This window comes from Chrysemys picta, chromosome 9, assembly GCF_011386835.1.
Source record: "Chrysemys picta bellii isolate R12L10 chromosome 9, ASM1138683v2, whole genome shotgun sequence".
NCBI lineage: Eukaryota > Metazoa > Chordata > Testudines > Emydidae > Chrysemys > Chrysemys picta.
Genome location: NC_088799.1, coordinates 688,040 through 700,134, shown reverse-complemented (window position 1 = coordinate 700,134; position 12,095 = coordinate 688,040). Strand labels below are relative to the sequence as shown.

General features: G+C 48.5%; 1 protein-coding gene across 1 annotated transcript in view; it reads right to left on the bottom strand.

The window, feature by feature from the left end:
• Window positions 1-12,095, bottom strand: part of LOC101947299 (D-beta-hydroxybutyrate dehydrogenase, mitochondrial-like) — a 34,875-nt gene that overhangs the window by 18,297 nt on the left and 4,483 nt on the right. The window contains exon 2 of the mRNA XM_024111928.3: window positions 5,926-6,036. Within this exon, the coding sequence (XP_023967696.2) occupies window positions 5,926-6,036 (111 nt within the window). The remainder of the gene's footprint in view (window positions 1-5,925; window positions 6,037-12,095) is intronic.

Sequence of the window (12,095 nt, the reverse complement as noted above, 5' to 3'; positions counted from 1 at the left end):
CATGGAGTGCGGTGTCACAGGGCGGGACGGGGGGCGGGGGTGTCACCAGGGGGCCCGTAGAGTGCGGTGTTGCAGGGTGAGACGGGCGGAGGGGGTCACCACGAGGCCTGTGGAGCACAGCATCATGGGACGGGGTGGGGTGTGGGGAGGTCCAGGTGGTTGTGAGGAGTTTTATTGGGAGTAGCTCAGGAATCAGCACTGCTTCCAAGATGCCATGGGAGACCTGGAGGATTGACTCTTCACACGGCTCCAGCACCAGGTCTGACGGAGGAGGTTTCCATTCCTATTGGAATCAGATTACTAGTGACAGTTTAGCCCAAATTAGCTCCTTAGCACAAAGCCCCGTTACCAGGGAGTTTTCACAAATGCTGCCCATTCGCTCTGCAGCATCAATGCAGATTCGGAAGAAACGCTGAAGACCAGCCAGGGCCAGCTCCAGACACCAGCCCAACAAGCAGGTGCTTGGGGCAGCCAAGGGGAAGGGGCGGCACGTCGGGCTGTTCGGCAGCAATTCGGCGGCGGGTCCCTCTCAGAGGGAAGCACCTGCCGTCCAATTCCCGCCGAAGAAGAAAGCGGCGCGGTGGAGCTGCCGCAGGAGTGCTGCCAATCGCAATTGCGATCGCGGCTTTTTTTTTTTTCCTTCCACCACTTGGGGCGGCAAAACCCCTGGAGCCGGTCCTGAGACCAGCATTTTACTACGGAAGGGCCTGACCTCGGGGGATGCCAAGTGCTCCCAACTTCCACCAATGTCGAACAGGACCCACAGCCTTGGTCACCTGCTTTCTGCCCGGGCTGCTAGTCTCTGAGGGGCTCCATTCACCATTCCTGTACCATCCCCTCCCTGCCTCCTCACACTGAAGTGAAGAGGCTGCTCTGCCATATCCCTGTTGTTTGAGGAACCCGTAGAGGAAGAGCTGCAACTTAAAACAGCTGTGCCCGTTTGTCGCAGCAGGACAATCTGGAGCTACAGCCTGTAAAACAGAACTGGAGAGGAAGTGTTTAATGACTTGGGCCCCGCTAACTACCATGGGCGCCAAAATGCACCTCGGGAGCTGTGAGAAGTAGCCGACATGGGGTCTGGCTCCTTTGGAATGTGACCCCACCGCCTTCCATTGCTGAAGGGGCAGCGGAGACCTTTCAGTGACTGTCAGGTTTCTGAAAAGTGACAGCATCAGGGAGACAAGAATAAAAATCCTGTGCTCTGATAAAGCAACCAACAGCAAGCCACAGAACAGACAGGTGATAGCGATGCTTCCATATGACCTGTCCTCCAAGGCTCTCAAAGTGCTTTACAATTATTACATTCTTTGTACATATGGGAAACTGAGTCACGGAGTGGTAGTGTAACTTGCTCAAGGTCATACGGCAAGCCTATGATACCACTGGGCATCGACCCCATGTTTCCTAATTCCATGTCCCCAGCTCTAACTACGAGATAATCAATGGACCACAACCCCAAGGGGTCACAAAAGGCAAGCAAGGGACATGGGCTGGGGATGTTGCAAGGTGTTGAAAAATTTATAACAATCTAAAGCAAAAAAACCTTGCTGCCCTACTCCCTGCACATCTTTTCCCTTCAAGGTCAAGTATTCGCTCTCAACATCTAGAAACACATCCATCTATAAGTTCCGTAGGCTTAGCATTGTTATCAGTGAGACATAGTTTATTTTTACCTTTATAGTAAGTGTAAGGAATGGTGGGGGTGATGAAAATAATTTTTGACTTTAAATGAGGCATCACCAACCTAAAAGACTGAGAAACCCTGCACTAGACCACTCTGCCTCCTAGGCCAATACCAGTTGGGGTCAGGTTTTAACTTGTGACCAAGAGGTGAAACTTCCTTGCTTCTGAAAATGACCAGACTAGTCATACAGAACTCCAGATAGTCAGGCTGACTGTAGGGTCAACGTAGTTCATTTATTTGCCCTCAAATGCCCTCTCTGCACTCCACCGGTGTGCCAATCTCCTGAAATAGCCCTCCCTGTAAACATTCGATTCCACATTCGCTCCATCCTTCCACCTGCTGCTTCCATCTCAAGCCCGAGCAAGCTGCGGTGAAAAGTGACGCAGCAGCGAAGGGCCAGCTCAAAGCACCGCATGACACTAGTAATAGAGGATTTACAGAGCCTTTGGATGGAAATTTTCACACAATGGCAGTTGTCCAACAGGACTTTCTTCTGCCAGGTTATGAAATATGTCAGCTGAGGTGTCTGGCCTGGCCAACTTTCCTTTCTGGTGCAATGTCATAACGTAACCTTCCTTCGCTGACACTAGGCAGCCAGGTGGGTCTCGTTCGAGCTGTACTGCGGGGGTTTCTGGGAGTACAGCTGTGGTCTCCAGCCATCCAAACACCTGGATAAAATGGCCACCTTCAAACATTTCCTAGTCAGCTTTAAATTATTTTAAAGGAACACAGAAAAGTAAAAAAAATATTTAAAAAAAATATTAAAAATCCTGCATTTCATCTCTTAATAGTAAAATCTTCAATTGTTATATCAAAACCTGAATTGACTTAGCCCTCCCAGTTGCTCTTTTTTAAATTTTCCTCTTGGCTTGGCCAATGGAAATAAACAGGCCATGCCACTCCCCAGGCCTCCTGCACTGGGGCTACCCCAGGGGGCTGTTTGGAAGATGAAGTCAGAGCAGAAAGGAGCTGCCCGCCTTTCTGGGACCCTGTTGCTCTGGTGCTCCATACTCCTTACTCACTGCCAGTGACCCTAGAGCGTTTGGGAGCCAGCTTCCTGAGAGACCCATATGTGCCCAAGGGATACCACCATAAGTGCAGACTCCATGGGTGCTCCAGGGCTGGAGCACCCATGGAAAAAAATAGTGGTCGCTCAGCACCCACCAGCCACCCACCGATCAGCTGTTCTGGGGCCCCCACCGATCAGCTGTTTGGCAGCAGGCGGTGCCAAAGGGGGCAGAGCGGGGGCAGGAAGAGGCAGAGTGAGGGTGGGGCCTTGGGGAAGGGGCAGAGTAGGGGCGGGGCCTCAGGGCGGAGCAGGGGTGGAGCACCCACCTAGAAAGAAGAAAGTCAGTGCCTGTGGATACCACTACAGCTACAATTGTTGGAGACACTTAAGCTAACCACAGCCCTGGTTTAAAGCCGGGGGGGGGTGGGGGCTGCTGGCAGCACATTTGCCCGGAGTTGTCTGAAGCTCTGGAAGTCTCTCCCTGCCTTATTTTTCAAACATCCCAGATATGCTAGATGGCCTCGCCCCCCAACCAGAGTTCACAAGAGCTTTGGCCGCTGCCCAAGAACTTACAGTCTACACTGATATGGCAGAACAAGTGAGGGGCACACACAGGCGGAGGAGAGTGAGTAGGACAATGATAATATCGCCAGCTACCTCACTACCTTCAAATCCCCTCAGCGCCCCACTTTACTGGGGGGCCTACAAAAAACATGACACTAGTTAGGCTGCTGGTGTGCAGAGCTCACTGCCTGTCATGCCAAGCAATATTCTTTCATTGTATACTTGTCCTCCTCCATCTGTCTGTATCCAACTGTTGTCGTTTGTCTTGTACTGAGGCTGTAAGCTTCTTGGGGCAGGGGCTGTCACTTTGTTTTGTTTTTGTACAACACCTAGTGCAATGGGGTTCTGGTTCATGACTAGATCTCCTAGGCACTACAGTAACACAAATAAATATCTGTCTCAACAGACAACGGTGTAAGCACTGAAGCAGTTCAGTTATTGTGTGTCATGTTACAATATCATGAGTGGTTAATAAGTCCAATTCCTGAGCAACCACACACACAAAAATTATCTTATCAGCATGCGTTTGACTTTGCCTTTTGCTCTTAAGATGTGCGATGTTGAAGATGTTCCCATCTGATCGTGTATGGGGATGTACTGCCTTGGTACTAGATGAGAACGTATGATCAAGCAGGAGAGAGGAGACTATATCAAAGATTGTTGGTGCCTAAACACATCCCCGTTTGACACCACTGCAGATTTCAAAGCTGTCAGATTGATCACCATTACACTGGATTGTAGCATTCATGCCATCATGGAAAGATAAAAATCAGACTGAGGATTGGGGGCCAGCCAATCCTCTCTGGCAATCGGAAAAGTCCCTTCCTGCTAATCAGTTCAAAGCCCTTGTAAGATTTATGAAGTCCATGTAGAGATTTTCCTTGTTCTTGACACTTTTCTTGCAGTTGCCTCAGTCTCAAGACCTTGTTGATAGCTGATCTGTCAGCACAGAAGCCTCACTGACTCTTTGGATATACATGTTCCGCAAGAACGTGCAGTCTTTGGAGAATGACCCACACAAATGCCTTGCCAACACCACTAGAGAGAGAGATTCCTTTGCAGCTGCTGCAATCACTCCAATCTCCTTTGGTTTTGTCCAACATTATGATGTTGGTGTCCTTCATGTCTTGCGGTCCCCCTCCTGCCCTCAAGCAGGAAAGCAAGACATTGTGCTTAAACCTATGCACCACCTGATGTGACCAGTTACCTCTAGCCTGAGCCTTCCTAAACCAGTTACCTCAGAGCCGGCCTAAGCCTGATGAGTCATCAGAAGCAATTACCTGCAGATCTCGTGAGAGGCCCCATGCATCCAACCAGGGTTCAGCCAATCCACAGGTGAGGACCCACCCAGCTGATCCCAAGACAGGTATCCAGGCTCCTAAGGGAAGCAGTCTCTCCAGTCTGCTCAACATCACTACCAGGCCGGGAACACACCCATTGCCTGGGAATTCTGACAGACTGCTTCTATTCCATCCAGCTCCTGCCTTTGCCTGCTTCACGCTAGCCAGCCCGTTCCAGCTCCTGCCTCACCTGGCAGCCCAGCGAGTCTGATACCTGTCCTCCCTTCTTCTGTACTTCCCATGGAATTCCATCTTTACAGACTCATTCACGGACGGTTCTATATCGAGATCTTTGGTAATCTGGAGATCTCATTTAGAGCTGCTTCAGAAACAGTGGTTTCACATGGCATTGCATCTATTTGCTTCTGTCAGTGATGTCTCCAATAAGAGATTTGGGTGGGGCAGTTTTCTTGGCTGAAGGTAGGGTTACCATATTTAAACATTAAAAAAAGAGGACACTCCACAGGGCCCTGGCCCCACCCCTTCTCCAGCCCCAACTCCACCCCTTCCCCGCCCCACCCCACCCCAACTCCGCCCCTTCCCCACCCCAACTCCACCCCTTCCCCACCCCAACTCCACCCCTTCCCCCAAAGTCCCACCCCAACTCCGCCCCCTCCCTGAGCACCCTGCATTCCCCCTCCTCCCTCCCAGCCACGCGAAACAGCTGCCCGAGCGCTACCATCTTCACGGTTTGCCGGGCAGTCCCCAGACCTCCAGACCCTGCGCCCCTGGCCGGGCGCTTCCCCAGCGCAGCCAGAGCCCAGGAGGGGAAGCGCCTGGCTGGGGGCACAGGGTCTGGAGGCTGCCCGGCAAACGTGAAGCCGGTAGCACTCGGGCAGCTCTGCTCTTCAGCTACACAAAGCTGAGGTGTCTGGGGGGGAGCAGCAGCAGCTGCCGCCGCAGGGGAATCACCTGCAGCTCGCAGCCTGCCGGAGCCGCTCTAAGGTAAGCAGGGGACTGGGGCAGGGATGCCGGCAAAACAAAGCTGGGAGTATTTTCCCGGACATGTTTGGCTTTTTGGCAATTCCCCCCGGATGGGGATTTGAGGACCAAAAAGCCGGACATGTCCAGGAAAATCCGGATGTATGGTAACCCTACTGAAGGATCTATTGATTTGATAGTCTGTTAGGGCTTTTCCATGGCTAGCTGATTGACTCCACAATACTGAGCAAGAAATGTTGAAGTCTAAGCAAAAACAATGTTTAATTTGCATTTTTTTAAATGCAGAGACATTTTCATTGATCACAGACTTTAAATCAGCATGTTACTATTCCTTTAAAATGTGTCCTTCACAACCTCGAACAGAGTTAACCGAACGTAGTACTCACCATCCGCAAACAGCCAGCAAAGACCGTGAATCCCTGTGCATGCAGCTGCTTTGCCAAGGCATGTCCAAACCCTTTGTCACAGCCTGTTATTAGCACTGCTTTCCCGTCAACCTGTGCAGGGGAAGCCAACAGTTTAGAGGGAGTGGATACACTCTGTGATAGCAAGAGCTATTACAATGCTGCAGAACCTATTAAAATGACAATACATAGCAATGGTGCAGCCCCACAAGCAGGCTAGCACACATCAATAGTATTTTAGTAGGGATACTGGCTACACCATATGTCAACAAGCCCTAAATTGTTTTGAAGTTGTCCGGATTCTACCCCGCCCCTTGCACTGCCCCATTTACACTCATGCACAGTGAGTGTGAGACATTACCAGACTCAAAACCCTCTACACGTTTATATCATTGGCAGCATTTCACACCTACTGTGCACAGCCGTAAATGATACCACCAGCTGCAAGGCACAATGGGCCTGACTCTGCTGTCACACTGATTTTACACCAGACTAACTCCATTGACTTTCTCCTGGTTTACACCCGTGAAAATGAGATCAGAATGTGGGCACTTTTGTCCAGAAATGCCATGAGCTCTCTCTTGAAAATCAGGGCTGGCGCAACCCATTAGGCGACCTAGGCGGTTGCCTAGGGCGCTACAATTTGGGGGGTGGCGACCGCGGCGGCATTTCGGGGTGGGACCTTCCGCCGCCTCTGTGGGGGGGCGGCATTTCGGGGTGGGACCTTCCACCGCCTAGGGCGGCAGAAAAGCTGGCGGCGCTCCTGTTGAAAATGCACTGTACAACCCATCTCATAATACATGCTTCCATTCTAACAAGAAAACCAGATTATTTATGCTACAATGACACTGACAACAGTTCCCTTTTTAAAAAGTAAATCAACGTAGAGACAGAAAAAGGCAGCAAAATTTCAGACACCAGCAAAAAGAGATGACACCAAAATTCCACAAAACATATTCAAACTCATCTAGTAGGCTGGACACAGCAGTTGGGAGGAGCACTGGACTGGGACTTGGGAAACCTGGGGTCTAGTCACAGCCCTGCCTCTGCCCTGCTGGGTGACCTTGGACAAGTTACCGCATTGTTCTGTGCCTCAGTTTCCTCACCTGAAAAAATGGGCATAATGCTACTTATGTTGCTTGAGCTTGATGGATGAAAAAATGCTATATGAGCTAGGTGGTATTGTTATTGCTCCCCATCAGGATGGACACAAAAGTTGCTCATGTCTCGCGGCCTGCCAGCAGATTACCCTGATGGGCCGCATGCAGAAGGATGCCGACCCCTTAGTTGTCTCTTTTCCAAGCTGAAAAGTCCCAGTCTTATTAATCTCTCTTCATATGGCAGCCGTTCCATACCCCTAATAATTTTATTGCCCTTTTCCAATTCCAATATGTCACACCGTAACCCAAAAGTCCTTAAACACACAATCTTGTGCTCTAACCCCTAGGACATACTCCCTCCCCTCTGACTGAACTCCCTGTCCCCTATTCTGTTCATCATGGTACCTTCAGTTATGTGAAACAATTAAACGTTAAAGTTTAAGTGAGCCAGCAACACTAAACTGTGTGTCCTGTATTTATGGCTGTAATGTTCTGTAGCTCTCCAAACTGAAGCTAGGGCTGTATAATATGGAATTTGTATAGGCTTCCTTGAGGCACTAGCTTTCAGGTGATGATGTTATACAATAAAAAAGGGTAAGAGGAGGCAATAAGGAACTTAGGTCTAAAATGTCTCTGGGGAGTGGCTTGCAACCCAATATTCCCTGTGTTATGCTACAAGAGACAGCTTCTGGAATAAGTGCCTCGCACTCTGGCAACTTGTCCAGCTGTCCCTTCCAGACAACATGGGGGCGATGGCTCATGCTCCTATTTTGTTGTTTTTGCTGCTGTATGTAGCAATAATAAGGAAAGAAGTTTAATGTGGAAGAATCAGATCATAGACAGAAGGCAGCGCAGAAACCGATAAGGGAATGAATTACATCCCATCCTTTACCCACTGGAAGTGTTGTTGCTTTTACAAGCTCATTTAAAGACAGTAATGATCTTAAATTTAAGCTGTGCTTGAAGCAAGTTGCAGGCACAAACCATGATACGAAGGACAAAAGGGAAATGAGAATTTAAATGTACAAGGCTTGATTCTGTTCTCAGTGACACTGAGTCAGGCCAAGTATGAATCACTCTGTGAAAGCTTATCATGGCCGTCTATACTCACCTCCAACACTGCACTCTTGCCCTCTCCCTCCCTGGGGTCAGTATGGTTCATCCCTCTCCCCAGTAGTATGTCAGCTCTGTTCCAGAAACTTCAGGAACCGAACGGAGGATGGCCAGTTCTTGTCACTTCCAGGGCTATTTTGGAGCCAGGCAAGAGGGAACCAAACAAGCCACAGCTAATTGTAATCAGTCCCCTATCAGCAAATCTTACCAGGGCACAGATCAGCTGAGGGAAACAACCGAAGATCCATAGAGAGGGGAGTGGACTGTGTCAGTTTGAGATTCATTAGCTCACCAGTTTTTAGAGCTGGGCAGCTGTTTTGCTTCCTCCAGTAACAAAATAAGCAAGAAATGAAACAAAGCAAATGAAAGCACTTTAATGAACCCCTCTTAACGACGTCTGCCTCTGGGGAAAATCGACGGAATATATTTAACATATAAAACTTGCCAAAAGCGTTTACTATTATCCTACTTGCCAATAATGAAACGATTGGCAGCAGGGGAGCTGCTTGTATGCAGCAGCTGCAGAACCGGGTCCCAGGAGTAGTATCGCTTTAGTAGGTGCCCTGTTACTCAGGGAGGAGCCAGTGATCTCATTGCTAGCTAGTTGTTATCCTCTGGCACGTAGCTGGTGGGTACTTTATCCAAGGGCAAGAGGGCTGCCTGGCTTGCAAGGACCGTGGGCAGTCCCCATCCCTGAAGAACTCCACTATACTGAAGGGGGATAAGCTGCCCTGCTCTGTGAGGGGCAGGCTAGATTAGACCTAACAGGTCTTTTCCATCTCCAATTCCTACAGTTCTGTAAGGCAGTGGCTCTCAACCAGGGATACGTGTATCCCTGGGGGTACGCAGAGCTCTTCCAGGGGGGACATCACCTCATCTAGGTATTTGCCTAGTTTTACAACAGGCTACATAAAAAGCACTAGCGAAGTCAGTACAAACTACAATTTCATACAATGGCATGTTTATACTGCTCTATACACAGAAATGTAAGTACAATATTTATATTCCAATTGATCTATTTTATAATGATATGGTAACAATGAGTAAGGAATATTTCAGTAATAATGTGCTGTGACACTTTCGTATTTTTATGTCTGATTTTGTAAGCAAGGAGTTTTTAAGTGAGGTGAAATGTGGGGTACGCAAGACAAATCCGACTCCTCAAAGGGGTACAGTCGTCTGGAAAGATTGAGAGCCACTGCTGTAAGGGACACTCCTCAGCCTATGTGGTAACAAACTAAACTGCTGCCTAGTTAATGAGACACAGAGAGAGAGACCATGTTACTTCACATGGCAGGTTCTATTCTCCTCTCATCTCTGGACAGGCTTCACCTTCGTTCTACTTTGGGATCTCCGCTTTGAGATGAACGGATCTGGGCCTGGCTCAGTGACACTGGTAGGACATGTGCCCACTTCCAGCTGGGAGAACAGATCCGTGAAGGTGGACTGTTAGTATCACCAACAAGCCCATTGAAAGGGGGTGTTTGTGGTAAAGCACTAGGCTGGGATTCAGGACGTTCAATGTGTGGCTCTGCCACAGATTCCCTGTGTGACCTGCGGCTAATCACTTAGTGGCTCTGTGCCTCAGTTTCCTCCATCTAAAATGGAGACAGTAGCACTGCCTGGCCTCACAGGATGCTGTGAGCATAATAAATACATTAATGACTGTAAGGTATTTGGATACTACTGTGATATATAAGTACTTAGACGTGCTGCACACACACCTCCCAGTTGTGTACAAGTAATTGGTTTGTGTGAGCAAACACCATGAGCACACACAGTGTTGCACACCCATTCAGGGGTGTGGCTGTGCAAATGTACATCTGTCTCCTAGATAGACTGCTTAGAAGATATTCAAATGACCATCACCCAAGCAGCGCCCCTCAACATTTTAAATCAGGTTAACTGAGGCCTTGACTACACTACAGGGGAAATTTGACCTAAGCTTTGCAATTTGAGGTACGTGAATAGTGTAACTCAAATTGACGTCGCTTAGATCTATTTACAACGAGGGCCACACTATGCGACGTCTCCCGTCGACTCCCCCTACTCTTCTCGATCCGGTGGAGTACAGGAGTCGACAGGAGAGCGATTGGCTGTTGATTTAGTGGGTCTTCACTAGACCCACTAAATTGACCGCCAATGCATCCATCGCCTCTCGTTGATCCCCCAGTAAGTGTAGACAAGCCCTGAATGCTTGCAAACGTGAAGGTCCCACAGCCTTGAGTAGAGCAGGCAGATGCAGCATGGTTGTCAGGCAGCTCAGGAATAGTAATCAGGCTGCAGCCCTGACACCGAGTTGCTGGAATGACCTCAGGCAAATCACTTAGCCTCTCCATGCCTCAGTTTGTCCCTCCGTGAAATGGAGATACAACTAGTTAGCTGCCGCTCAAAGGATGGTAAGGCTTCTTTCACCAATATTTGTACAGTGATTGGAGACAGCAGGTGTTCTAGACTAACCAGCGTGTAGGTAACTCACCCCACATAGTTCTGCCAGCGCACCTAGGCGCTACTGACATGCTGGAACACAGAACTCTTGGCTTTGTGATGGCTCTGGTGGGACGACTCAGTGACATCACGTGTGCTAGCTCACTAGTCTATATGCACGGCACTGCTATATCTAGTTTGATATTTTCCACAAAAGCAAGTTGTGTGTCTAAGTACACTACAATAAATATTCACTTAAACCTGCACCCACATCAACACATTTACAGTTTACTTATTTTTCTCAAAAAAGGGTCTGATTTTCTTTAAAATAAGTTGTACAATTTCCACACACGCTCAAAATTAGACCCACTGATTGCAACAGAGGCAAAGTTAAGCAAAGTAGCTGGATAACCTCAGCCTTTCCAGATAATTTGAGAACCTGCACACACTTGTCTAGACTTTTTCCTATTCCCCCTCTCGCTGTCATTTGTTTTTCAAGGTCCCATCCCCTGTGAACCCGTCCTTGACACCCTCTTTATTATCTGGTGCAGCATGGTTTCATTTTAAGTTCAAAACAAGCAGTTACAATACTGAACTTTGTCTGTTCCAACAACAAACCCTTAATTTCACACTGCTTTACCAGGCACTTAAGGGCTTCCATCCTGGTAATGGAACCGTTTCAAATGTACCATAATGCTGAGGCAACTTCACAAAATATGAACCAATCTGGATTATAACTACTGAGAGAAGATCCAGAGTCTGGTAACATTCCTCCGCTGAATGCTGAGCCCCCCTCTGAGTTGCTGATTTTTCTAGTGTTCTTGATAATATGAATTAGCAAATAACAGGGCGGTGCTGCTTTGAGAAGTTTCTGTGTAAAAAGAGTCCGGTGGCACCTTATAGACTAACAGACGTATTGGAGCATGAGCTTTCATGGGTGAATACCCACTTCGTCAGATGCAGGTAGTAGAAATCTCCAGAGGCAGGTATAAATCAGTGTGGAGATAACGAGGTTAGTTCAATCAGGGAGGGTAAGGTGCTCTGCTAGCAGTTGAGGTGTGAACACCAAGGGAGGAGAAACTGCTTCTGTAGTTGGATAGCCATTCACAGTCTTTGTTTAATCCTGATCTGATGGTGTCAAATTTGCAGATGAACTGGAGCTCAGCAAAAAGCAACAGAGGACCCTGTTTCAGAGTTTCAGACGACCCTGTGGCACCTTTAAGACTAACAGAAGTATTGGCCAATACTATAAGGTCTATAAGGTGCCACAGGACTCTTTGCTGCTTTTACAGATCCAGACTAACACAGCCACCCCTCTGATACTTGTGTAGAAATAATCTCTTTTTGCTTAGGGGGTCTGCTCCCTTTGTAGGGGTCCTGGAACAATGTTTATAGTGGGGGTGCGGAGAGCCATTGAACCAAACTGTAAACCACTTCAAGCCAAGGGTGCGGCAGCACCCCCAGATCGCCTAGTTCCAGCACCCATGTCCCTCTGTGTATTCAGCCAGATCC